The 27,500-nt window shown below is 39.1% G+C and overlaps 3 protein-coding genes and 1 pseudogene across 5 annotated transcripts in view; 1 reads left to right on the top strand and 3 right to left on the bottom strand.

The window, feature by feature from the left end:
• The window catches only part of LOC138000199 (PGAP2-interacting protein-like), a 17,079-nt gene extending 10,529 nt beyond the window's left edge, over positions 1–6,550 (bottom strand). Inside the window, exons 1-7 of the mRNA XM_068846440.1 lie at positions 6,266–6,550; positions 5,374–5,686; positions 4,218–4,586; positions 3,728–4,083; positions 2,946–3,149; positions 2,763–2,842; positions 1,010–1,115 (exon numbers count right to left, since the gene is read on the bottom strand). Coding sequence (XP_068702541.1) covers positions 1,010–1,115; positions 2,763–2,842; positions 2,946–3,149; positions 3,728–4,083; positions 4,218–4,586; positions 5,374–5,686; positions 6,266–6,515 — 1,678 coding nt within the window. The 5' untranslated portion in view covers positions 6,516–6,550. The remainder of the gene's footprint in view (positions 1–1,009; positions 1,116–2,762; positions 2,843–2,945; positions 3,150–3,727; positions 4,084–4,217; positions 4,587–5,373; positions 5,687–6,265) is intronic.
• Positions 6,551–7,252: 702 nt separating this feature from the next.
• On the bottom strand, positions 7,253–13,825 carry LOC137999069 (uncharacterized; annotated as a pseudogene).
• A 2,893-nt stretch (positions 13,826–16,718) lies between these two features.
• LOC138000198 (carbonic anhydrase-like) overlaps positions 16,719–27,500 on the top strand; it is a 28,268-nt gene continuing 17,486 nt past the window's right edge. Inside the window, exons 1-4 of one of the 3 annotated variants that reach the window (XM_068846438.1) lie at positions 16,779–16,844; positions 25,246–25,271; positions 25,354–25,408; positions 26,062–26,106. In XM_068846438.1, coding sequence (XP_068702539.1) covers positions 25,357–25,408; positions 26,062–26,106 — 97 coding nt within the window. In that variant the 5' untranslated portion in view covers positions 16,779–16,844; positions 25,246–25,271; positions 25,354–25,356. Of the gene's footprint in view, positions 16,845–25,245; positions 25,409–26,061; positions 26,107–27,500 lie in introns of all 3 variants that reach the window. The other 2 variants (XM_068846436.1, XM_068846437.1) reach the window with 2 other exon arrangements.
• LOC138001099 (uncharacterized) lies at positions 22,440–23,546 on the bottom strand. Its single transcript, XM_068847762.1, has 2 exons — positions 23,537–23,546; positions 22,440–22,993 (listed from the first exon to the last, which is right to left on the bottom strand). The coding sequence occupies exons 1-2, from the start codon at positions 23,544–23,546 to the stop codon at positions 22,440–22,442; spliced, it is 564 nt and encodes a 187-aa protein (XP_068703863.1).

Raw genomic sequence — 27,500 nt, 5'->3', positions numbered from 1 at the left:
TGATGAGGTTATCTACAAAAGACACATATTTGCAGTGTAAAAAGAAGTTTGTTAAGAATTGTTAAGATCATTGTAGTTAAGAACATTTCAGGTTTGTAACATCACTGAAGATTACTTCATTGAGTACATGTGATTTTTATTCAAGAGCTCTAAAGGATCGCTTAAATGAATGAGTGAGCGAAGCGAACAAGTAAGTTTAATGATCCTTCACAACACAGCAATAGAAATTGTACGAACGAGCCAATCATGAAGTAATTTATTTATTATAAAATTATAAGTACAGATGGAGATGGTTTGCATCTGATGTCATGGCAGCCATGTTGATGTACAGAACAAAATTATGCAGTAAAATGTCTTTTGGGAATTTCACTCTATTATTATGCAAACTTGTGGGGCCAACTTGGAGGTCTGCAAACGGGTTGCGGGATGCAAACCAAGAATAGAGATCATAAATTTGAAGAGGTACAGTAAGTGTTTTAATGTTGTGAGGCTATCAAACCACTGAAGAAAAGACCCCAAACAAATAGCAAAATAAAAGAAATCTTTCCACACCTCACTTGAATACTTTTAACGCTTTTTAAGATTTTTAAAGATTTTCTGAGGTATTTCGTGGTGAAAACTAAGCAATAAAAGAACAAAAACTTTGAAAACCATACACCAGTCGGCCACCATGTTTACCAATCAAAACGCAAGGATAATAATTTTTCACTTGTCAGTTGTCGATAAGGTTTAATATGCCAATTTTTCACAAATGAAAACATTGTCAGTTGTGACTAAGCAATTTTCCTTTCATCAAGGAAATGTGCGGAAATCTCTAAAGCCTTACATGTATATAATGAAGCCAATAATACATCACTAGTGGAAAATTCGCCACCTCTTTTGTTTCCTTGAAAGGCTCCGCTACAGCCACATTGATTTGGAGACGTCACGTTTTTCTAATTTTCGACCAGCTTTACTTTTTAAACAAAGCCACCTACAGAAAAACCTAACAACAATCCTTTACATTTACCTGTGTCATTGATCATCTGTGCTGCTCTTTCAAAGCTGGGCCAGCCAACATTATCATATGCAAAATGGACAGTCCAGATCATTGCAGAAAACACCTTGGGATCTTCCTGGGTTGAAGAGTAACATTAGAGGCATACATGTGGTTTGCTTAAAACTGTGATTTTTGTTGAATATTAATAATTAATGTATTGCTAAGTGGAGGAGTCATCCCTCAGACATCCAGTTCCCAGCCACACAGCACAGAGCAAAGAGACAACAGCCATTTATCACACTGGTATAAGTGAACAGGATAGGTTGGAAAGTTGCAAAAAATTCGTAACACTTGACAAAAACAGTCATTAAGACTTTCAGAAAATGGTGCAAAGTGCAACAAAAATGCTGACTACCCGGTACTAAAGGTGCCATGATGCCTCTCTATGTTAAGTCTGTAAAATAGCATTTTTTTGCTGACATGGTTCAATTTACCAATACATGGGTAAGTTAAGTTAAACTGACCCTACAACTCATTACTGAATGAAATAATTCTAAAATCATCTCAATTAACAACCTTGTTGCTGAACTAACTGGCGGTGCCATCTGAGCCTTTGACCAGAACCTTGGCACATTTATTCTGCGCACATTCCTTTGAACCCTAATCATAGAAGTCTTTTACCAAAGCCAAGGTCTGCTTACATCTTGTTAAGAGAAAATGGTGCTAATCAGTGAGCAAATAAAAGAACTCTTGAAACAGCCTCAGATTACTCCAGATGTTACTGGTTATAATAATAAAATAAGTTTCACTGATATTTACCACTAAAACCACTAAGCTATCCCTACTCCTTATTGTCATACATTAAGCGAGAAATAGTTTTTAGGACCTACATGTCGTTAACCAACTGTGTCCCATGGATACAATCTATGTTCAGGCACCATCAGAGAGGATCTCGCCATGGCCTCTAACCGTCTCGACAAATTTATTACCCATAGATATTCCTAGTAAAATGTTTCATGATAATGTATATCTATGATTAGTACTTTGACCACTCTTGTAATTTAGCTGTTAAGCTACAAAAAGAGGAATTAAATTATTATTATTATTATTATTATTATTATTATTATTATTATTATTATTATAACCATTTTTTTTTTAAGGGCTTCTTCATAATGAGCCCGATTGACCAGGCTGGCCCGGTTTTGGAGATCTCACCTCACCTCTAAATCATATGTATTAAAATTTTGATGTGTTCATGAATATGAGAGGGTGGGCTGCCTTGGTTGCTGAGATCTTGGTTTTTCCAACTGGGATCTCACTAACCCCGCTGGAAATTTTGCCACATGAACACGTCAGCCCGGTTACTGGAAGGAAAATGATACAATGCACTTGCAAGATAGGACAGACATTACCAAGTCTTTACTTCCCTTTGCTTTGATAATGAAGTCTGCAATATTTTCATTTGATAGTTAATTGACACTGCTTAAACAAAGAAAATTGAGAAATTCTAGCCAGGCTTGTTGTTAGATTTCACACCTGAAAGGTTGCGTCACCACTTTTCATCTTGGAAGCCAAGCTGAAAGTCGTCATATGAACATGCAGAAACCAGTTTCAACCCGGTAACCAAGCCAGCCCGGTCAACTGGGCTCATGTCAAGAGGCCATAAGTGTCCTTCATACTGAGGCAAAGGGTTAAGTCTTGAAATCAGAGCAGCAAGTCATGTTTGATTGCCAACCTGGTTGCAATGTGAACCTCATCTTAAGAGTAAGTTAAGGTAACTGACCTTTTGTGGTGTGACATAAACATGTCTGTGATATCGTACCATCATCAGAATGACAGCCACCATCAACAGATAAAACAAAACTGCAAACAAAACAACAACATTAAATGGTCACTCAGCTTTTCTGAACTCTTCAACAAAATATAAAAAAATTAAAAATCACCTGCAACAATACACTGCAGCTACCTGGAATAACATGGGTCTTAAAAAACCAAAACTGATCTCCATGTTCCTCCAGAAAAGCAACATTCTGAAATTTGAGAGCAAGTGGAGGCTTTTTTGAAGGTTTGACATCAGAAGCTTTCTGGTCATCAGTAACTTTTTCTTCCTTTTTCATCTTACCATAACTTTCTTTCACATCTGGTGTTGGCTTCGTCACTAGGGCTAAAACTTTGAACAATATAAAATAAATATATTGACAAGCTACACATTCCTAAACTGATAACTAGCAAAAAAAAAAATGCTGGGTATTAACTTCCTACTCTGGAATCATGCTTTAAAAATAAGTTCCTGTTCTCACAGTGGAATAAGTGTAATAGACCTCTTTCATAATGGTGGCCAAATAAATTGTTCTTCTGTTTGAATGCTAGTAAGCCTTTCTAGCCTCGCTATGACAAGCAAATTTCAAAGGAAAATTGAAATTTTGTTTTAAAATGAGGGCAGTAGGTCCAATTCACATTAGTTAACACAAACGGATGTTAAGGAGGTCGCCATTTATGAATTAAAGTGGTCTTTTTTTCTTCTTTTGCTTAACCCAACCTTATCAGCAACAACTTAAAATATGAATGTTAAGAAGGGTGACATCATCTTCATTATTATCACTTGAGAGGGCTAAAATAATGTTGCAGATGTTGGCTATTTCAAACCACTGTTTTCATCAAAAAAGGGCTTTAATTTGTAACCAGATGTCATTTGTTTTTCTTATGTAATGTTGTCCTCAATCCATGGCAAGAACTTTTGTAACTTACTAATTAAGACCATAGTAACAGCTAGCAACACGTGAGTTCTCTCTCTTGTGTATTCTCCACCAGGAACAAAGTTGTATGCCACAACCCAAACTGATGCCAGTGTAAGGACAATGTAAACAAGATTAGCCAGTGCCATAGTGCGGGCAACAGGACGGCAAAAAAGCCTGTCAATCATAGGCGGCCAGATAGACATGGTGTAGATGCCAAGGATGAGTCCACCCATGATGGCCCAGTGACGAGAGGCAAAGTACAACAGAGTTGCACCAACTGAACCAATCAGCCACCACAAAATGTTACTGGTCCACTTTTCTTTAGAGAGAAGGACTCCAACACCCAAGGCAACAATAACAGCAGCACTGTTTGGACAAAGACAAAAACAGACAAAGGTAAAAATAGCTAGTAGTGTTGTGAGAGAAAAATTCCTGAACAACAACTATACCAGTGCACTACAAAAGACACCAAAGGCAAGGCAGATAAATTTTATACCAACCCCCATGGGTTTGGCTGTGGTCCTGCGTGTGGATACCCAGACACAGCCCAGCGACAAACCAGTGACACTTCACCAAAGACAGCATGAGTAAGGAACATCAAAGCACCAAATCCCACTGCAACTAAGAGCCATCCAGGACCTGATAGCTTTGAATCTTGGGGCTCTGTTGACGACTTCGACTGAGGCCCTGACTGTGAGACAGACATCATGTACCCGGTGTACACTCTGTCTAATGTGGATAGCGTTGCAACGAGAAGCACAACCCTGTTGCTTGTAACATCAGACCATATTGGATTGACAGAGACATATGAAATGCGTAATGTCAGCAATAGAAACAGCCCTAAAATAAGACCCCAGAAGGATAAAACCCTAAAAAACAGAAGTCGCATTATGTTAACATCACAAAAGAGGTGATTATTGGTCATCTTGGTGGGAAATAAAATAATAAGACATACACTGTAATGGTTGTTTGTCTCAAGATGTAGTCACTTAAGTAACAGTCTGTGATCTACAACTTAAAGTGACGACATCATGAGACAAATGATAACCAAGGCTGCTGCCTAAGAAAATTTTAAAGGGGCCCTCATAGCTAAACGCTGAGAACTTAGGAGCCCAACATATGAAGTGAAAGGTACTGCTGTGAAAAATTAAGGCGCCCAGAGCTATTCTTTGGGAGCCCCAGGCTACCGGGCTCCTGTTAGGCAACAGCTTTGATAACACATTCTATTCAGTTAGGAAATAGTGTTCTTGATTTTTTCATGCTTTGAACCAGAGTTAAATGTCTTAAGGTCATGAGCTTCTGCCTATATTCATTATCATAATTTCAAACAAAGGAAATTCAAAACTGAACTACTTGAACAATTTTGAACAAAATCTTAAATTGAACCATAACATAATGTACAACCAATGAAGATAACAACCAAAAACCAGAAAAAAAAACAATAATATTTTCCATTTAACCCTTTCACTCGTGTGGGGTGACCCCATTGACGAGTAAAATCGTCTGGCGTTGGACAGAGTAAAATCTATAAGTCTCAGTGGCCCTTACAGGAGTGAAAGGGATAATTATTAATGACCGTGGGTCATCTTTTTATAACTGGAGCCATTAACTCATTTTTTAATGATAACTTACAGTACTTTATGTAAATTTGCTAACCTTTCCTTTGGATCTTTGTTCCATATCATTCCACAAAACCAAAGCATTGCTGTTCCACATCCAAACGCTAGCATAATTAGTCTTATAAGGGTGCTTGGAGCTTGGAAAGATGCCACACCAACCAAGGAAAGCACTCGCCAAAAAGCTAAACCATGAATAGAACCTGAAAACTGCAACAAAGTGCTAATCCCAGTAAATACTGGAGACAGAATGGTGATGACAAAAGCCTCATAACCTGAGATTTCGAGTTCATTCAGTGGATAGAACCAAATCATTGGTGCAATTCCATGAAAGAGAGACCACCATGTGTACCCTAAAACAAGAATTGACATTAAGGTTAACTACATGTAACTACATGTATAGCTGCAACAGAATACCATGTCAATACGAGATTGTCTTAAAAGAGAAATGAAACCTATTTAAGTATTCAGCTTTGTACTTTTTTTGACTGCAATTTCAGAGTTAATCTTGATTTTTTCTAGTCTTCTGTTGGGCCTTTTATTTCATGTGTTTTGCGTCTTCCATGCGCAGCATTGACAAGTTTTTTTTTAAAGAAGCGGATGTACTCAGTTTTATCTAACTCTGATCTAACAGGCTCCCTGGTTATGTTAAATGTGGAAAAGCCTAGCAGTAATTTGAATGTCACTGAATACAAATAAATAATAACAATAATATTAAGATTATCGTACACGACTCATTCTTCGAACATGCAAATAATTTAAGTCTGACCAATAGGGAAGATATCGTTGGCGTCCCCTATTATCATTATTATGTGCCAACCAGAACCTCTTTGGCTGTCGAAACAACCGAGCATCAACCATGGTGCAAGAATATTGTACATCTCTTCTCTAATCTGTTATTCAAAAATTGTCATAAAGGAAAAAACCCTGACCCAGAATTGTCTCTGCACAAAGCTCTCTGATGGTATAACTGAATTCGATCACTTCTTCAGCGATTTCCGCTGTCTCTTCGTCAATAAATTCATCTTCTGAGCATTCCGGAATGACAGTTTCATATTCTTCCACCTCTTCCCATGGATCTGTTGCTCCTTCTACAAGGCTTTGTGCCCTGTGGCGGAGTTCCTTTCGCCGTCTCTTAAGACCTTTTTGAGAAATTTTCGGGGGATTATCTTCGTCCGCCATTTTGTATCATGACTTAGCCGGTCAGGAAAAATTTATGTTTCCATACACCAAGCAGTTTACGCTCTACGGAAGTTGCCCTCTGGAACCGTCTGCAAATCACGCGGGCGTCACCTCGCCACAACCGAGGAGAGGAGAAGTGCTAGACTTTCAAGTCTTCACGGATAGGGATTGGCTGATCCGGACTATAAACCGTAAAGTAAAGTAAGAGCTGGGCACGGAGTCCAAAAGACCACAATACGGTGCAACCTCGTTCTCAGGGCTTTTTTTCCGCCGAGGTGGGGGCGGGCGGGAAAAGTAGTAAAGCGGCAAACCACTCTGTCCACCAGGGCGTGTATTCAGCACATTATGCCACCCCTCTATGTCGTTATTTGTGCGTACCGGCTGTTTATATAAACTCCAACCCCTTGGCTGCTGGCAGCAGTGTCAAATTGTATTTCCAAGTGTGTTACCTGCGGAAAATTTCGTGGACCCCTGAAAACGCAGACGATGGAAGATTTACCTACCGATCGAATTGAACCCTCCCCACCGTTTTTATATAGTGCCGTGGATTTCTTTGGACCGTTCCTGATTAAGGAGAAGAGAAACTGCGGTTAAATGTTATGAGGTCATTTTTGTTTGTATGGCGTGCAGAGGTGTACAGTTCCTTTATCAAAGCGCTAAGGCGTTTTCTCAAACGACGTGGCTCAATCAGACAGGTTCGCTGTGATCAAGGAAAGAAACTTTATTGGAGCGCGTAATGAGCTTAAAGTTACGTTAAAGGAATTAGATCAAGACCGTTTACGAGATTATTTATTAGAGAGTGACTGCGAGTGGATACCATTTCAATTGAGTGAGGTTAATTAGGACTGTCCGCAATGTGCTAGAGACGCTTCAGTGTTAGTACCCAACTGGATGACGAAGCGTTTGATACATTCATAACTGAACCAGAGTGCATTGTCAACTCTAGACCTCTGTATACGAAAGACCTAAATGACTCGGGGCACCAGAACCGCTAACTCTCAATCATCTGCTCACCCTAAAATTAAGAGTTGTACTTTCCCCGCCTGGAAGGTTTCAGAGAGAAGATATCTATTCCCGCAAGTGGTGGCGCCGCGTGCAGTATTTGTCCGATCAATTTTGGCAAAGATGGCGTCGAGAGTATCTCCAAAGTCTGCAGATTCGGGGCAAGTGGATTCGTTCAAAGAGGAACCTAACAGTTGGAGTTGCATCGAAACGTTGTTTCTTTCTCGTTGATCACTTTGGCAAGTGGCCATCCTTGGATCAGGGAGCTTAAGCACGCGCGTTTTTGAGACGCGGACGGCAACCGGAAGAGAACATTTCGCGTGCCAGAACAGTGGCAATATGAATGTGGTGGTGAGAAGACAAGTTAAAAGGGAAAACAACTCACTTCCGGTTGCCGTCCGCGTCTCAACAACGCAAGTGCTTAAGCTCCCTAATAGGAAGATGACGGAAAGCGAAATCAGTGATCAACGAGAAAGAAACAACGTTTCGATGCAACTCCTTGCATATTGTGCGTAAGGCCAGTAGCAGTTCAATCTGTAGTTCTTGTTGTCTGGATCTCGCTTCCTGGCTGGTCTTTCATATACCGGATATGAAAAAATTAGCATCCATAAAACAAAAGAACAAAGCTAATTACCTAATTGGCAAGTCCTAATCCCAATAACAATGGTTTATTTGTCCTCCGCCGTTTTAGTCCGGTTAGGGTATGTGAAAATCTATCCCGCTTCCTGCTCCTTTCTTAGCAGTTCTATAGCGGCCTGCTGGCGAATACAATACTCACTTTCAGCTTTTTCTTTTAAGAACTGAAAAGCATCAACTTCTCTTCTCCCGCTCTTTTTAGTGCTACTTTCAGTTGATTCATTTGATTTTCTTTTTCAAAGGCATTTGTTCTATGGCCTTCTTTCTGATTTGTTCAGCTGGCTCTTTATCATCTGACTTTCTCTTTTCTTTAGCGGAAAGGCTCTCTTCTTTCTCACATAGCTCTTCTTTGAGCGCATCTTTTTCGGACAACTCACAATCAACACCACTAACTCGTAGCCCTTCTTGCACCCCGCTAGTAGTTGGTTTCTCCTACGCCTCCCGTGAGATAAACCACTGCGTGGATCCGTTCGATTTTCCATCGAGCATCACGCCCCACATGATGCATTTGACATCATTTCGTTTATTTCGCGGGAAAAATATGTAATCACTACACAACAGGCTCGCCTAAACGCAGCAGTTGCCAGATGAACACATGCGCAAGCGCCAATTAACTAGATTTACCACTCAAAGAAATTAACGGTTGCTCGCAGTAGTTTCTCTCTCAGGAAGCGTAGGAGAAACCAACTGCTCGCACGGTACTCTTCTTGTTGCATGCGTTTAAACTTGGCCTGAAGCAAATTCCATCGATCCCTGACTCCCTTCTTCTCCTTTATTATGAATTTTGACTTTCTAGCTTGTTGGATTGATTCCTATATTATATCACGGTCTGGGCTGCCTTTCTTGAACTGAAACAATTTACTAGCAACCATTTCACGAAAAAGAAGAGTGTCGTGGTCATCTGTCCATTCCATGACTGGTTGTTTCTTGGTAGACATCGAAACGGTAGAGTCTAAAAATGTTCAAACAGCAACAATTTATTCCTAACTCGACCTAACAACCGTTCACACAAGATCACGAACAACAAAATAATACCTTAGCCATCAATACTTTTCAGTTCATATGCCTACTACTATTCCTTTGTAATAAATGTATGTATTTCTAGGTAATCATGCATTATTGCAAATACTAATTCTAACACTTTGTCCTTTTCCTAAGCAGTATCTTAAAAATTATCAGACTCCTCAAGATTGATACGTTTACAGATCAAAGTTTTTTTAAATTATGTTGAAAGTAACAATGGCGGCAGCTCCATCAAAACTTGACTAAAAACGGTCGACTTATCATTCTTTGGTGTCATGATCCCTAACATTTTAGCCTGCAAATCTCAATATACATTTTTCCCATTTTAAATCAAAAAATCAGCTCGCAGTATTTGTTAGCCGCACTTGGGATATTACCGATATTTTAATATTACGGTTTCAGACTTTCTGCCGACCTGCCAAGAAAACATTGGGCCGACTACTTATGGGAGTAGCTTAGTACTACGAAAATTACCGAACTGTGGAATGGGCTCAAATTTTTATATCGTCGCCACACCCACTTTTTGTTGCTGCCCCGCCCATTTTCGTCGAAGAATTCAGTTGGTACTTAAAGGGGCTAGGTCACGCAATTTTAGGCAATTTCAGCACTGATCGAATGGTCGTAGAATTAACTAAAATATCAAAATAACTGTTCAAAACTATAGAAGAACTGTAACAAAACACCGGGAAGCCAAGAAGGGACATGGATGGACAAAACTGGAGAGGATTGAAATGGATTGATTTCGGTAAATTTGAAAAACGTCGGCCCACCTTTTTTCAAATTTATATCAGTTTATATCAAAATGTCATTTACACAGCTGGAAAATCATTCTCAGTAGTTATGTGGCCGTGATTTTGCAAATGAAAGACTCTTGCTCTGCCAATTTGACGTTTAAAGCTCATAATTAACAAAATTGAACAAAATTACCTAAAATAGCGTGATCTAGCCCCTTTAAAGTAACAAACTGAGCCTTACCGGGGTGTCAGACCGTAGTTTTGTCAACCGCAAAATTTCTTTATTGCCCTGGGTCCCGACATGACTGCATTTTCTCAGTCAGGTCCAATCACAGTCACAACTCCTTCGTGTTGACAAACTTCAAAAACACATTCGCGGAGCGAAAGCGTTGAAAGATGCGAGAATGAAAGCCGTAGTAAACAAGCTTTTGCGCATTCATGCCGCTTCTATTAGTTAATAGCACTTGTACGTAGTAGGCTGTTCGCAATCGTAACTGTCTCATTATCAAGCCGTCAAGGAATTAATATTAATTATGCAAATAAAATTTGTTCCCACAGTTTGTCAACCGCAAATTTTTTTATTCCCCTGGGGCCTGCATTGACTCAGGCTTTCAAGGAATTAACATAAAAATAAATTTTGTTCTCGTAGGATACTGTGCTTCGAATATTTTGTGGCTGGACTTACTAAAGCCAGTGAAATTTAATTATTAGCATCTGAGAGAAACAGTCGAGTCGGGAAACCCCACAGGGAAATAAAAAATTTATTTGCATAATTAATATTAATTCCTTGACGGCTTGATAAAGACAGTTACGATTGCGAACAGCCTACTACGTACAAGTGCCATTAACTAATAAAAGCGGCATGAATGCGCAAAAGTTTGTTTGCTACGGCTTTCATTCTCGCATCTTTCAACGCTTTCGCTCCGCGAATGTGTTTTTGAAGTTTGTCAACACGAAGGAGGTGTGACTGTGATTGGACCTGACTGAGAAAATGCAGTCATGTTGGGACCCAGGGGAATAAAGAAATTTTGCGGTTGACAAAACTACGGTCTGACACCCCGGTAAGGCTCAGTTTGTTACTTTAAGTACCAACTGAATTCTTCGACGAAAATGGGCGGGGCAGCAACAAAAAGTGGGTGTGGCAACGATATAAAAATTTGAGCCCATTCCACAGTTCGGTGATTTTCGTAGCAGTTTCGCATGATTTGTAGACAAAATTTGTGAGATGCATTTTTCTGTTAGTGCACTGTAAGTGCACCACACACTATCTCACCATGTCCACTTGCGTTAGAATGCTGCACGTGTTTGATCAAGTCCTAAAGGCCTGGCCAAACGCTCGCAACATTTCAGCGCAACGTCTTGCAACATTGCTGGGCACAACATGTTGTATACGCTTGGCCAACCTGTTGCGATATACAACAGGCCTAGGGTGGATGATGTTGGATCAAAGTTAAAAACGGCCAAATTTTTCTTGCAACCTTTTAGATGTTGAATGATGTTCTACTCTTAAAACTGGGTTTGTCACCAGGTGGATCCATTGGCAAATAAAAAATATAAATATATGTTACTCTGGTGTTTGAAATATAAATTATGTACAATAAAAACGTTTATATTTTTTATATTTTTTATTATATTTTTTATTTGCCGATGTTCTACTCGTTTGGCTACGATCACGCAAACATTGTTGCACTAGGGCATGCGCTAGGTCCACTTTGTTGCACGCCAGGGGCTCGGGCACATAAACATCGACATCTTGCGTTGAGAATGTTGAAAATGTTGCGTGCGTTTGGCCAGTTCGTTCAATACATTGTTGCATGATGTTGCGACATGTGTTGAACGGGTTGGCTAAACGCACGCAACATTTTCAACGCAACATGTCGATGTTTTTGTGCCCCAGGCCACTGGCGCGCAACACGTAGACCTAGCGCACTAACCCTAGTGCAACAATGTTGCGTGAACCGTCGTAGCCAAACGAGTACAACATCATACAACATCCAAAATGTTGCACGAAAAATTTGACCGTTTTCAAATTTGACTCAACATCATTCAACATGTTTCAACACATCACAGCAGGGTGGCCAAACGTATGCAACATGTTGTGCCCGACTATGTTGCAAAATGTTGTGTTGAAAATGTTGCGAGTGTTTGGCCAGGCTGAATCACAAAAATAAACAGTTTTGTTTGAAGCGTGCTTGAATTTCATTAAATGAGCCCCAAAATCGGCAAGAAGTTGTGATCAGTTTATCAGTTTATCAGTTTCATATAAAGAAGTCAGCTCGCAGCAAAGTTTTGAAATTTTCAGTATTTGTTTCCTGCGCTTAGGATATTACCGATATTTTAATATTACGGTTTCAGACTTTCTGCCGACATGCATGGATCAAAATAATAACAACAAAACATTGGGCCCACTACTTATGGGGGTAGCTTAGTAGCAGTTTCGTCTAGAGTACGTTTAGAGAACGATTTCTAGACAAAATTTGCGATAAACGATAATTTAAGGTCTCGTTAAAGGAAAATGAGGTGTCCGCAGAAAAATGAAATTGTCGCGCCGCTTTTTTTTTGTATAGGGTCAAACTATATATGATATTAAAGCTAACAGGTTGAATTAATTGAATAAAGTTTTAGTTTTTTGGTATTTAATATTGCCTTTTAGTTTTGAGGCCTCAAACACAGAGCGACCGAGTCTGCTGCAGAAGTTCCTGCCCCTTCACTTTATTGCACAAATAACCGCACTTTGATGCATCGTAGTCACAGATGAAGGCACTCCAATACCGTGTGAGGAATTTTTGCTATGTAAAGAATTGAAGGAAATATCACGCACCAAAGTCGAAACTCTCATCTCATACTTACGCACCAACCCTAGACCCTAACCATAGTAAGGAAATACTACTATCTGGAGTCCCACAAGGATCGGTTCTAGGACCCTTGCTCTTCCTTATTTATGTAAATGATAGTTGTAATAGCTGTAACCAATTGAAATTTTATTTATTTGCGGACGACACGAATCTTTTATTTGCAGGTAAAAAACCTCCAATCGCTTGAGTCAACAGTGAATAATAAGCTTTCTAGGCAGGCCTTAGCTGGACATTTTGGCTAAGGATGGGGGGGGGGGGGGGGCGCAATTCAGAAAGACTGATAGATAGATAAATCGTTTATTGTAAAAAAACATCACAATCCGAAGACTGGATTACGTGTATAATTACAGAATGAGAAAAAGTATGAATTTAGAAAATTTAAGAACCCTAAAAAATGTAGTATAAAATATCTAAAACGGCTGACGTCCATAATTGCGAATTAAAGCTAGAGCGAGTTTCAGTTGAGTGTCGTAAAACCAAAACCAAAGTAATTACTTTGGCCAATCAAAAAGGACAGAGACAATCCAGTAAACCAATCAAAACTTGAAGTAATTACACGCAGCTGACACAAAGCACGGGAAAACGTGCACGCGCGAGCCACGATTGGTTTTGGTTTTACTTCTGATTGGTTGAAAAAATAGCGCGAGAACTTTGAACCAATCTCTGATTGAAGTAATCATAAACCAAAGTAATTATATAATTACTTTCGACACTCAATTGAAAACCGCTCTATGGGTAATAATAAAAGAGTTTCTTAACCGATCGGTCTTACATACAGTAACAGAAAACATTTTGGATTTCCTGAGTTGCTTTGTGTTGGTGGCCTTAGGAGGAAGTAAACTAATTGTGGTCTTTGATATTAATTAATCACGTCTTTAAAAAGATCATATGATAATGATAAAGATGATATCATAAAGGCCATATGATAATAGGTGGGTTCATGCATAATAGCGGAATAAGTACACCTTAAGTATACCCGAGCTCAAGTATACTTAAGATCGTCCATGTTTACTTACCGTGATGAGCATTCATAGTATGCTTTCAAGGTAATCGTGTTGTCAATCAATTTCCCGCCGCACAACATGCTTGATTGACGTCCGTTTCCGGAATGTGTTTTGATAGTAGATAAGTAAGCTCGTAAGGATGGTCTGAACTGGACTTGAGAGTGTACTTCGGCTTCTTTGAAGGCAATGAGTTACCATGGCCACAAAGTAGGCTACTTGAGCTGAAATTAAGGCCGTTCACTGAAGTAGGGCTCAAGTGTACTTAAGGTATTAAGGCTGGTTTCCAACTAATCGTCCCTGTCGCTAGAATCGTCTCTGTCACTTGAAAAGAGCTTCCCGTGGTGAAAAACGACAGACGCGATTGAAGCGATTCTTGCGATACCTTGGTTTCCATTAAATCGTTTGTATCGGATCAAACGGTAAAAAAGATAGGCACTAGGAATTTTTTTGCCGACAAGTCGAAATTAAAATGGCGGCAGTCAATCGAAGAAGAAGACTTTTGGCTTGTTATTTGCTTCTCCGTGTTCAGTTTGCGAAGAAGAAGAGACAGAGAAAATCGAAGAAAGCATCGGTTTTGAGTTCGGCCGATATATGGTTCTTCTGTTCTTATAATTCTTCGAAAATTTGTTATAAAGACATTCATACCGCTGTATTTCTTCCATAAATGTAGAGATGTTATTCGAGTTGCTTGCCGTCATTTTGAAGCGTGTATATGGACGTGAAGTAAGCAATCAGGTGCATCATGGGATGTGTTCCGACGCTTCTGTCGCTTCCATCGTTTGAACCCGGTTTCCATTAAAAATATGCGATCGCTTGAGAGTCTTTTCCGGTCGTCTCTGTCGCAAGGATAGAACTCGAGTCTATCTCGGACGACTGATCGTTTCTGTCGCAAGGATCGTCCCGGGATCGTCCCGGGTGATCGCTAGAGCGTTTCCATATGATCGTCCCTGTCGCTTCCAAAAATTTGAAGCGACAGAGACGATTGTAATGACAGGGACAACTATTTGGAAACCGGGCTTTAGTCCGCTAGTATGAACCCACCCATTGATCATATATATGCCAGGTACTTTTAGAGGTTACGGTTTTGTAAAATACTGGTTTTACCAGTAATTTGTGTTTACCTAATAAAGTTGTATTATTATTGCATGGTATTAAACTATTGATGTATCTCTAGCAAACAGATTAGTTTATGATATCTCCAAATGGATTTCCTTCAAACATACTTTATATCAATCAAGACGAGCAAATCGGCTGTGAAAAGTTTCAAAGGTCAGAAAAGTTCAAATTATCTGCCCAACACTCCAGAAATAGACGACATTAATTTATCTTTCTCTAAATATTAAAAAATCTAATTTCGTAATTTTTCGACTCAGACAGAAAAATACTACCTTAGCAAGTCAATTTGAAGGTTTTTGACCACTTCAGGAATGCACACGTTTCTTTGGAGTGCAAAAACTATGTCAAATAGCCAGGCGTGCGGCGAGTTCTTATTGACGAGAACCTCTCTTGAAAACATTATATTTCTCACATTGCATCGAAAATAAGCGTGTTCATTGGTATTATTTAATTTCTAGATTACGACAATTCGCACCCTTGCGCTACTTTGCATCATATCTATACACTTATCAAACCCTTTCTATGGTATGGAATAACCGCGTGGTGCTGTGCTGGGAAAATCTACAGGGTGAAAATCTTACACCTGCAGAAAAGGGCCCTCCGCCTTATGTTTCCGGATCAAGCAATACCTTTCTTCATCTCCTCTAAACTACTACCTTTGTTTAGATCTTCTTTATTTCAAATCAGTTGCTATCTAAATTAATGCAGGACTAATGTCTTCAATACTTTATTGCTGCCCCAAATACTGAACTAATATATTTAATTTCCAATCGAATATTCACTCCTTTAACGCAAGATCATCGTCAATTCAAGAGGTAATTTCTTTGTGCAATACTCTAAATTAGACAAGCAAAATAAATCCTTTTAACGAAACGATGTTAGCTGGCATAGCCCACCCGTTGAAACTCGTCACATGTCTTCGAAAAATTAAGATAGCTCTGGAAATGGCTCCCAAGAATTTTTAAAAACTTGGCTGATAGTTCTATATCAAATTGCTAATTACTATTCTACAATAAAAAATGGAGGTCACCTAGTTCATTTTTGAGATACAAGCAAGTGAAGACGAAATATAGGGTGTTTTTGTAGAGCTTTTATATTGCCATGGTAGCCTATTAGGTCACAATAGTGGGTGAATTTGGTTAAGCAATAATTGATGTTTCATATGGTACCATAACATCGCTATTACGTGATACGTGTTACAATCCTTCTAATGAGAATGTCTCTTAAAGTGGTGAAATTGGTTCTAGCCATCCAAATGGTCGGAATAGCAAAAGAATAATAAAAGTGACCGTTTTTAGTCTGCAATACATGTTTCAACATTAAGTATTTGAAAGGCTTTGATCTGCAAACATTTAAGTCTTGGGAAGTCTGATAATTTTTAAGACAACGTTAAGAAAAAGGCCATATAATAGGAGTAACAGTAATTGTAGGGACACCTAATTACCAAGAAATGATACAGTGAAAACGAAGAAATGGTGGTATGTGTACTGAAAATAGCTTTAGTTAAAAGTTTAACAGTTTAGTAGTTACCATGGCAGACTTGTTAGTCTGTTTAGTTTAGCTTCTTACCAAACTGAGTTTAGCCAAATGCGTAAGGAAATTAAAAATTTTCTTTATTATATAACAAATAAAGAAGCCTCGCTTGTGATCTTTTCTGTTGTAAAACACACTGGAAGTGGTTAGAGCACGAAAAAATCACGTTTTTTAAGAAAACTTTATTTTCTGATTCTTACGAGTGACGTCAGCCGTGCATCTGTAAAGCACGCTGTTTTAACCATTCAGAGTGCGCGTTATATCGACACTTTATTATAATTGTTTTTACGTCTGCGACACAGCCTAAGAAAACCAGCTAGTAGCTTATTAGTTGGCTGCAGTCCTGTGGCAAACCAGTCGCTGAGGTGCCTCCGAAGGAAACAGCAAGCATTACAAACAATCGCAACCCCATCAACGTGAATTAAAGTGAGTCTTTTTAGCTTATAATTTTGGATATGTACTCTGCTTTTAGCCAACACAGGGAAGCTTTATTCAACTACAGATTTGCTTAGACGGTTTATTTCTTTAGCCAGCTCATTTTGGACAAAAAAATGTCTCAGCTAGGAAGCCAAAAAAAATGTCAGTTGGATCTTTTGTCAATACCACCTCTTTTAAGCCCGATTTCCATATGATATGCAACGGTCTGCGACGATCGAAGCTGTCTGCGTTGGTCTTATGGCAGACCATCGCAAACATCGCAGGTTTGAATGTTTCCATTTAAATCTTAAGCGATCTCAGACATGAGTACCACTAATACTCTGCGAAGCGAAAGGAGAAAAAGGCGCGCACTTACTTCAAGTCTGATTGGACGTGTTTCAAGGAGAACGATATTGTGTCGACGATAGGCCACAGATCATCTCAGACACACGTTTCCATTTAAAAAATGTCTTAATCGGAAGCTTCGTAATAGTCGGGAAAGTAGAACTACATTCAACTTTCCCTATCATCCAGACCGTGTGCTGCAGATCGCCGCAGACGCCGGGCACTAATGGGCAACCGTGTAGCAGACCGATCGCAGACCGTTGCAGATCCTATGGAAACCAGGCTTTTACAAATTTTCCTCGGAAGTCGTTGCCAACAAAATTTTCCACTACTGTTTATTACTTAAAAAGGAAACAGTTTTACTGTTCAAACCAAGTGTGTTTATCTAGCTGATTAGCAGACGAACACTTGTAGACTGAGGTTTCGAGTTCGGAAAAGAAACACTCGTCTATTCTAGTTTTGCCCCTCGATCACAAAAGAAAACGCTTGGATTGGGGGTAAATCTTTGCTTTGCTGAAATCTCAAACGAATTCGGTGGATCAGTAGCAGTAGTTTTTCATACAGTTTGCGTGAGTTTAACGATCGCGATCATAGCTGACTCGATGAAGGTAACAAGGATGTTGGATTGTCTCTATTCTAAGTGGTAGGATCGTAGAATCAAATCTTATAGAAGATATTGTCACGTTGAATGTCTTTCTTGCGTTGTTACGTATTATGTTGCATGTCTGGCGCAAGTATGGATTTGTCTAATACTGCATTACTTCTTCTTGTGCGCATGTTTCCTCCCTTGAGGCCCAGGAAAATGCTTCCAACAATGTTGGCAAACAACATCCAGCATTTACCACGCCAAAAATTTACCATCTTTTTCTCCGGTATCACAATTATTCCACCTATTGACACATTCTGATCCTAGCAGTGTGCAGGACGTTTGTCACTTGCACCTAGTTTAATGGAATAAGCTCACAGAAGTCTCCTGTAGCTCAGGCTCGGCTCATGTTGAGAGAACTCGGAATTCCTTCCTTCCGAGTTTGCGTGAACACCATCTTCTCACAGTGACCGTAAGCAAAATTCTGAGGGTATAAAGTGCACTTCCAGAATCTGGAAGTCCGTTGTGAGTGGTCTACGTAAATTCCGGCTCATGACTGAGGAACGCGTGGGAGGCTAGAAAGGCTAGGCAGAAAGAGGCTATCAGTGAAATCAACAGACACAGCCTATCCGATATAATCTACATTTTTACCAATTAGCAATATCAAAGTAGTGTTGTCGAACGTACACTAAAAGATTTCGGCATGAGTGAAAACTAAGTTACGATTTGTTAATGTTTCGTTTACAGTGCGACAAACCTCACCGTGGCCACCTAACATAGTTTTTTACAAATTGTCTGCCAATCAGGATGTGTGAATTTGATTGACAGTCAGGCCTCCATGCAAAGTTGTATGTTGAACACCGTTGCATGGGTTGTTGAGTTGACGTATTTACACTTAATTGTCAAATGTGAAATTTTTTGGGTGGCCACGGTAAGGCGCGTTGCACTGTAATTCAGAAGAGCTCAACTTTTCTATTACTGGGCAAAAGTTTGAGCATAGAGTCATGGGAATTTCAACACAAACAAGCTGATGAAATATAATTTTCTTTGCTGATCGTTTCTATTTCCGTTGCGAGGAAATTACTGTTGAATTGTTTTTCAATACAGGCAGAGAGGTTGACCCAGTCTAAATATTTATTTGACCTGCAGAATGTCTGTGGAATGTGAGCTTGGGTGACGATCTCCGTAGACGTGAAAAGAGTGATTTTGATTTTAGTCATTTAAGACTTTAAATTTGTCTGTTAGTTTGAAAATATCGTACTAAAAAGGCGACAAGTGGGCCACAAACAAACATTAATTAGTTTCGCAATTCATGCACGCGCTGCAGGCCTACCAATCTTACAGTCACTCACGCAGACAGCCCCGATGACAACATGGTAGTGCACTTATACCAAGTTAGTGATTTGATGCAATTGAAAGAACAGCCTCTAACAACTGCCAACAGAGTATCCAAATTCACTCATCAATATTGGATGCTGTTTGCTAACAAAGTTGGGAGCATTTCACGGATCTGTACTACTCCTTCAAACTGAATGTAGCATTAGGCATAGACCCTATGCAAAAATGGCTGCCTTTAAATATTCTTTTGTTCATATTCAAAATAGACCAACTAACCTCGTTTTTGAGACAAAAATTCTAAAGAATTTGTTATCCCGAACGAGGTTAGTTGGGCTATTTTGAATATGAAAAAAAGAATAATTTAAAGGGAGCCATTTTTGCATAGGGTCTATAAGGGTGCTATATTTTTTGAAACATATTCTTTGCTGTTACAGACCTTTTTGGCAATTTTTGTTTGTTTACCAGGTGTCACCTTCCTCAGATTAATCGCTAAAACCCACACTCACACGTCTCAAAATTAACTCCCTTGTTTTCCGCTATTGATAAACAGTTTCATTTTATACCCAATGAAATTATAACTAGACGCTTCGTGAGCTTAAACTGGGTTGCCTGTGTTACATGTTACACAAAAACTGAGGACACTGAGTTGGGTGATATTGAAGGCGCTGAAAGTGGATTTTCCCAGAAAGGGAAAAGCATAGGAATCCAATAGGCACTCCTGGTAACTCCTACAATGGAAAAAGCAGGCCAGGGGATCTAGCTCGAACGCAGCATATCTCCATTATCCCTGGAGCTGCTCAGTCCGGAAACGAAAGACTACTTGTTTTTTGTTTCGTTTCCTCAGAAACGAAACGTATCTATTTTGACTTCAGGGTAAACTATTTACACAATGAGGTTGAGTGGCCAATCAAAACAGAGTTTGTTGAATTGAAAATCTAATCATCTGTGAGATGCAAAAAAAACGTGAACCTGAATTATCGCAAATTATAATGCTCACTAGGCCTAGTTTATACGTCGAATTTCAGAACAAAAAAAATCGAGATGAATTTAATGCAAGGAATTAAATTCGTCTGAATAGCGACTTTTAAAACCGTCTGCCATAATTCAAGTGAATTCGTCCAGACATTTTATCCGTCTGGCCCAGACGGATACAAGCTCTGAAAAGCGTCTTGAGTTTAGACGTTGGATTTCAGACACATGGAATTAAATGCATAAATTTGAAATACATCAATGTAACGTAGTATCTGTTGTGTAACGTGCAATTCAAGTGGCGGGAACTAAGGATGGCGTGACTTGATGGCATATCTTTTCAATACGCGTATTTTCAGCAGTTGAATCAAGAAACAGAGAACAATGGAGACTAGCATCAATAATCATTTCCTGATCACAGCTAACAATATCATTCGATGTAGGAGTTGTTGCCTTTTCAATCCTTCCCTATTATCATGGAAAAAGTAATCTCATTCCTGAAGCGCGTCATGTTTTTTTTTTTTTTTTGCTGCTTAATGGCCGTCACGACTCACTTGCTCACTAATTTTTAAATTTTTGTAAAAGCTGAATTGAATTCGTCTAAATTTAATTCGTCGTCTAATTAGAATAAGTAAAGATTTGGTAAAACATTTGGCAATGAAAATCTGCGATAAAATATTATAAAACATGGCACGACGTTTCGACGTTTCCAGAACGTCATTATCAAGTTTCTTGCTGATGTAGATTGGTTGTGAATCAATGCCGATTTTTGAACTGAGATCGCGCATTTGCCTTTTGACCGTGTTCGCTGGGACTTGATCTTTGAACGGAATACTGACTCTTAAAGTTTCATCAGATTTTGTCTTAGCATCTAGTGTAGAGGGATAATCACATTTGTCGATGATACCATTCACCAAAGAACTAGGGTAACCAAGGTGATTAAAAATAGATTTTAGATGCCTGCATTCATCGACGAATGCTTGATGCGTTCAGGACAATTCCTTTGCACGACGAACCATTGTTTTGATAAGACACTTCTTGTAGCGCAAATCGGTGTGACTTTGAACATGAAGTAAAAGGCCCGTATTCGTAGGTTTGCGATAGACCTGGGTCTCCAATTTGTTGCCGTTCTTTGTTATCAACATTCCAATAAAAGGAATTGAGTCGTTATTAGAAAGTTCCATAGTGAAATGAATACTTGGGTGGAGTCCATTGAGGTCATCGAGGAAACTTTCAGCTACATCGAGTCCAGGCATTATTGCAAGCTGATCCGTGGATGCCATTCTGAGAAGTTGCGTGAGCTGATCCTTCTGTAAGTTGAGATCATACGTTGAATTGAGAGTTTCTTAACCGATCGGTCTTACATACAGTAACAGAAAACATTTTGGATTTCCTGAGTTGCTTTGTGTTGGTGGCCTTAGGAGGAAGTAAGTAATTGTGGTCTTTGATATTAATTAATCACGTCTTTAAAAAGATCATATGATAATGATAAAGATGATATCATAAAGGCCATATGATAATAGGTGGGTTCATACCAGCGGAATAAGTACACCTTAAGTATACCCAAGCTCAAGTGTACTTAAGATCGTCCATGTTTACTTACCGTGATGAGCGTTCATATTAGAATATTCAAAGTATGCTTTCAAGGTAATCGTGTTGTCAATCAATTTCCCGCCGCACAATATGCTTGATTGACGTCCGTTTCCGGAATGTGTTTTGATAGTAGATAAGTAAGCTCGTAAGGATGGTCTGAACTAGACTTGAGAGTGTACTTCGGCTTCTTTGAAGGCAATGAGTTACCATAGCCACAAAGTAGGCTACTTGAGCTGAAATTAAGGCCGTTCACATCTGAAGTAGGGCTCAAGTGTACTTAAGGTATCCTTAGTCCGCTAGTATGAACCCACCCATTGATCATATATATGCCAGGTACTTTTAGAGGTTACGGTTTTGTAAAATACTGGTTTTACCAGTAATTTGTGTGTACCTAATAAAGTTGCATTATTGTTGCATGGTATTAAACTATTGATGTATCGCTAGCAAACAGATTAGTTTATGATATCTCCAAATGGATTTCCTTCAAACATACTTTATATCAATCAAGACGAGCAAATCGGCTGTGAAAAGTTTCAAAGGTCAGAAAAGTTCAAATTATCTGCCCAACACTCCAGAAATAGACGACATTAATTTATCTTTCTCTAAATATTAAAAAATCTAATTTCGTAAGTTTCATGAGATTTTGTCTTAGCATCTAGTGTAGAGGGATAATCACACTTGTCGATGATACCATTCACCAAAGAACTAGGGTAACCAAGGTGATTAAAAATAGATTTTAGATGCCTGCATTCATCGACGAATGCTTGATGCGTTCAGGACAATTCCTTTGCACGATGAACCATTGTTTTGATAAGACACTTCTTGTAGCGCAAATCGGTGTGACTTTGAAAATGAAGTAAAAGGCCCGTATTCGTAGGTTTACGATAGACCTGGGTCTCCAATTTGTTGCCGTTCTTTGTTATCAACATTCCAATAAAAGGAATTGAGTCGTTATTGGAAAGTTCCATAGTGAAATGAATACTTGGGTGGAGTCCATTGAGGTCATCGAGGAAACTTTCAGCTACATCGAGTCCAGGCATTATTGCAAGCGTATCGCCAACGTACCGCCTGTAAAAAGGAGGAATTAGATCATTGTCAGATAGTCTTTCTTCCAGATGGCACATAAATACGTTCGCCAACAAAGGACCAAGGGGGGACCCCATAGAAACTCCTTCGCACTGTTTGTAAAGTTGACCATCAAACTGGAAAAGTTGATCCGTGGAGGCCATTCTGAGAAGTTGAGTGAGCTGATCCTTCCGTAAGTTGAGATCATACGTTGAATTGAACCAATTATCGGTGAAGGCGATATTCCACGAATAAACTTGGCCTAACACAAACACAGAGGAAATGGTTAATAAATATGAAGATTTTAACTATCTGATTGATTTTGGGTTATATTATTTTACAGCTCAACGAATAATGTAACCTAACATTTCAGGGGATGGCATTTCTTCTGCTTTGAACAATTCGCTGTTGGATAAAAATGACCAGTCTTAATCGTGCGGAATCCTATCAGGTCTGCTTGAAATCAATAATAGGCCGATTTAGCAACAGAACGGGAACGTCAGTGGCGACGGTGCGCGCAGAAAAAACACCAATGAGAATTCACAATAGAGTAGACTCCACTCTTTTCTTCTCTATTCTAAATTCTCATTGGTAGTTTTTCTGCGCGCGACGTCGCCACTGACGTTCCCGTTCTGTTGCTAAATCAGCCTACTACGTACTTACCAAGCGCGATGACAGGGCCACTGGCTGTTCTGAAAATGAATCAAAACACTTCCTCTTAGATTTGTCTCACCTAGTCAGAGCATTACTGAAAGCAATATTATCAGTCTAAAGGTAAAGGCGTTCATAAAAAAATGAAGCTTACCTTCGGCCATGGCTTGAAAAATGGCTTGCTGTCACTGGTCTTGACCACCACGTGGTAAATGGCCGGAAACCTGGCTCGAGTCCTGGCTCAAATCCTAGCTCGAGTCCTAACTCAAGTCCTAACTCGATTCCTAGCTCGAGTGTTGACTCGGCATTTAGGTATCCTCAAATTTCAACCCACGTATGCAAATTAGTTAATATTTACGCAACAAGATGAAACCATAAAGGCAGACAAATCTCGCAAAAATCCTTTCCAGCCAAAATTTTTATTCAAACAAACAACATATTTGCTAGTTTTTTTTAGATAAGCTTAAAGATTGTTGGCTTCCCAAAGTGAACTTCATTTTACGCAAAAAAATTGTTGTCATCGTTATGAAAACTGATCTATATCAAATATCAACCCACGCATGCAAATTAGTTAATATTTACACTCTCTCAGGGCAAACGAGCCCGTGGAGCCACACGCAGAAGGTTTAAGTATCAGTTGAAGCACCAGCTCAAACAGGCCAACATCGATCACCATGACTGGGACCAGCTGGAGAGAAATAGATGGAGAGCAACGATCAGGAGGGCTGCATCGAACTTTAAAAAGTCTAGGAGGGAAGCTGTGGAGGAACGGCGAAAGGAAGAAAGGAAAGCTGCCTCACTACCCCCGACTGGTCCAGTCCACACTTGCCCAATCTGCTTGAGAGCCTGCAGATCGAGGATTGGTCTGTTCAGCCACCAGAGATTCTGCCATCAAGGACGACCTTCTTCCCTTTGATCTTCGGATGCGAAGAAACTGCAATCACACAACACGATAAATCCACAAAGGCAGAAATATCTCACGAAAACCTTTTCCAGCCAAAACTTTTATTGAAATAAACAACATATTTACTATCTGAGCCAAAAAACACACCTTCCTATTTCATTCCGTGCGTGCAAACAAGCAACAGTCTCCGTGTCAAAAATCCACTAAATAAATGTCTCACCAGAGTTCAGGATAAAACACTTTTCTGGAGAACCTTTGCCTTGAATGATGAAAAAATGGACAACAAGCTTTCTTTCAAATAATTCTTACTAACAAGAATTAGTAAAATCATGATTTCCAATTGTTTTTTTTATCTGAAGACTGTGCAGAGTTGAGTACAAAAATAAAATTATAAAGAGCCAGACAACAGAGATCCGACTGTTTTCGAGTCCTTCTCTGAGTTTGTTAAACCCCATGTCCAACCAAAAACGTTACCGGAGAATTTGCCATTTGGTTTCAGTGTTGTACATAACACCACAGTAAAATATTGGAAATAAAGCTCACCTTGATATCCGACGGCGAAAGATGCAATTGTCATTATTCCTCGCCTTTAAAATTCCAGATATTAATTTTTCACCGCTTGTGTTGTTCATCGAATTGCCGTTCCATTCTTGGGCTCCGTAAGGGTATAATCCAATAAAACACCATTAGCGTTACATTCGCTTGTACTGTGTCCGCCGGGTAAAATCTACCTGAATCTGCGCATTTCTACTACCCCCTGAAAGCTACCAAAGATACGCGCAGAAGACTCTAGGCACAAAGATAAAACTTGGCAGGGGGCTGACAGGAAATATCTATTGCGCAACTTTTCTATTTTCCCGACACAGTAAAAAACGGAGAAATTCAACTGAAATTCAATATCCTGACGGGATTGCCTGTGGCCTCCCAGTAACAAGACCTAAAGTTTTTGTTTTTTTCAGGAGCACTTTGGTCACCGGATTGGTTTGTAAGGATTGTTTCTGGAACTTAAGTTGCGAACAAGAGGATATCTTCATCGTGTTATATTTAACTGGCATTCTTGTCTACAGGATATGGGTTTGCTGCTGTTGTTGACTGTTTTTGGTGCTGCGGCAAGTCTAAAAAGTAAGTTCTCTTTTTTTCCTTCCGGTGAGGTTTTAAAGATAAATTTCTCACCTTCCATTGAAAACCAACCGTAGATTGCAACTAAGTAGAACCAGCAAATTCTCCATGTAAAGAGCCGATCGAATCAATAGCCTTTTCCTTCCATTTCCGTTTCCCAAATATTAACCCTTTAAAGCCCCAATACGGGCATGCATGGTATCTATTTTTTTCCATTCATTCCTTCATTCATTCATTCGTTCGTTCGTTCGTTCGTTCGTTCGTTCGTTCGTTCGTTCGCTCGTTCGTTCGTTCGTTCGTTCTTTCGTTCGTTCGTTCGTTCATTCATTTAGCCTACAATCCATCCATTTCTTTATTCATTGATTTGTTCCTTTGTTTGTTCGTTTATTCATTCATTTAACCCTATCAAGTTCAAAAAGCGAATGAATTAATGGAAGGATGGATGGATGGATGAATGAATAAATGATACATTTTAGCAAGAGAAAATGACGTTAACATTTCTTCGTGGCCTTCATTTGACCAGTTGCTGTCCATCTGGCTTAGTCACAGAGTAGCACTGTTTACAGAATTAGTTAAATTAATGTATCAGCCAGATTTGTTTGTGAGATTAAGTTTTAATTCTTTATGTGCTTTACTCTTTTTCTTTAATGTTTCAGTGATTCCTTACGAAAAATTTAAGTATGGACAAACTGATGGCGAAGGTAAGTGAGACATATTGATCCTTATTTATAAATTATCCTGGGCCTAAGTGCACCTGAGATGAAAAAATCACTTCCTTTTTTTCTTCAAATTTTGAAAGTGTATTTGCTTAACACCTGACCGGCAAAATTTTGAGCTTTGATTTTTATCCAAAGGCCGTTTACTTTGAGTGTAAGTTTTGGATTTCACGGTCCGCCATTACTCACGTTCAAAACTGACCGATTGGACCTCAGAGGGTTGGATCCAGGGAAAAGTGACGTCAAAGGCTCACTAGCTTAAAATTTCAGCGTGTGAATGCAGTTTATTATATACGCAAAACGCGAGTTTAAAAGTCTGAAAGCCCAAAATTCTCGTGCTGCATATTAATTCTGCGGCGTACGCACGCATTGCATTGCATTTAATTCGTGATTTTACCTGATGAATTGAAATATTAGCGTTGTTCAGTTTTTAGGTTTTCATTAGTTATTAGGTGGAATACCTGTAAACTAGCTCTCAAGCTAAGTGTATATCCACGTTAAATAATTTACAATTATTCCATGAGCGCGCGTTGGATATGAGATGATAGATAATCGCATATCCAACAAGCGCGAGTGGAATAACTGTTTAATTAAAAACGCCCCCCAAAATATAGAAAACTAGACTACGATAAAAATAGGCCCAAAAATTCACGCATATGCTTGCCGTGTTTGTAGATCATGGTATAATGGCTCATAACCCATGATGGCTTAGCCAATCAAAAATCTCGAATTGCATTATCCAATGATCCAGTTTTTAATAAGGGATGTTATGTTATGTCATGTCATGTCATGTCATGTCATGTCATATCATGTCATGTCATGTCATTTCATGTTATGTTATGTTATGTTATGTTATGTTATGTAATGTCATGTAATGTCATATTATGTTATGTTATGTTATGTTATGTTATTCTTAAACTAGTGAGCCTTTGCGTCATTTTGTCCTGGATCCAGTTCTCTCAAGATCTTAAAGTTAGTAATAGCGAACCATAAAATAGGAAAATTCCAGTTAAAATAAACAGGTGTCTTTTTTTAATCAAGGCTTAAAATATGGGCGCTTAGTGTTTAGTTAACATAGTTTTGAAATTCAAAGAAAAATAATAATTGACTTTTTGGTCACAGGGGCACTTTAAGCTTTAACCCGTTACTGTATATTTGCAACAAACGCCTTTAGATACATGAAAAGTGTGCTCACCATAGTAAGTTTGCATAAGTCCTTTCAGGATTTTTGAAAACTGCCTGGGCAAAGATTAGACCGTGAAGGATTTAGAGAACGCCTTCCCGTAGTCTTATCGGTTACGCTGTTTACCATTTACCGGTGAAAACGTTCATATCAGCTCTCCAAAGCTTCACTCTTTTGGCTTTTAGAATGAATACAA

This window comes from Montipora foliosa, chromosome 4 (genome assembly GCF_036669935.1).
Source record: "Montipora foliosa isolate CH-2021 chromosome 4, ASM3666993v2, whole genome shotgun sequence".
NCBI classification, from domain to species: domain Eukaryota; kingdom Metazoa; phylum Cnidaria; class Anthozoa; order Scleractinia; family Acroporidae; genus Montipora; species Montipora foliosa.
Note: the sequence above shows the minus strand (reverse complement) of the source record. Positions and strands in the feature narration are given on the sequence as shown.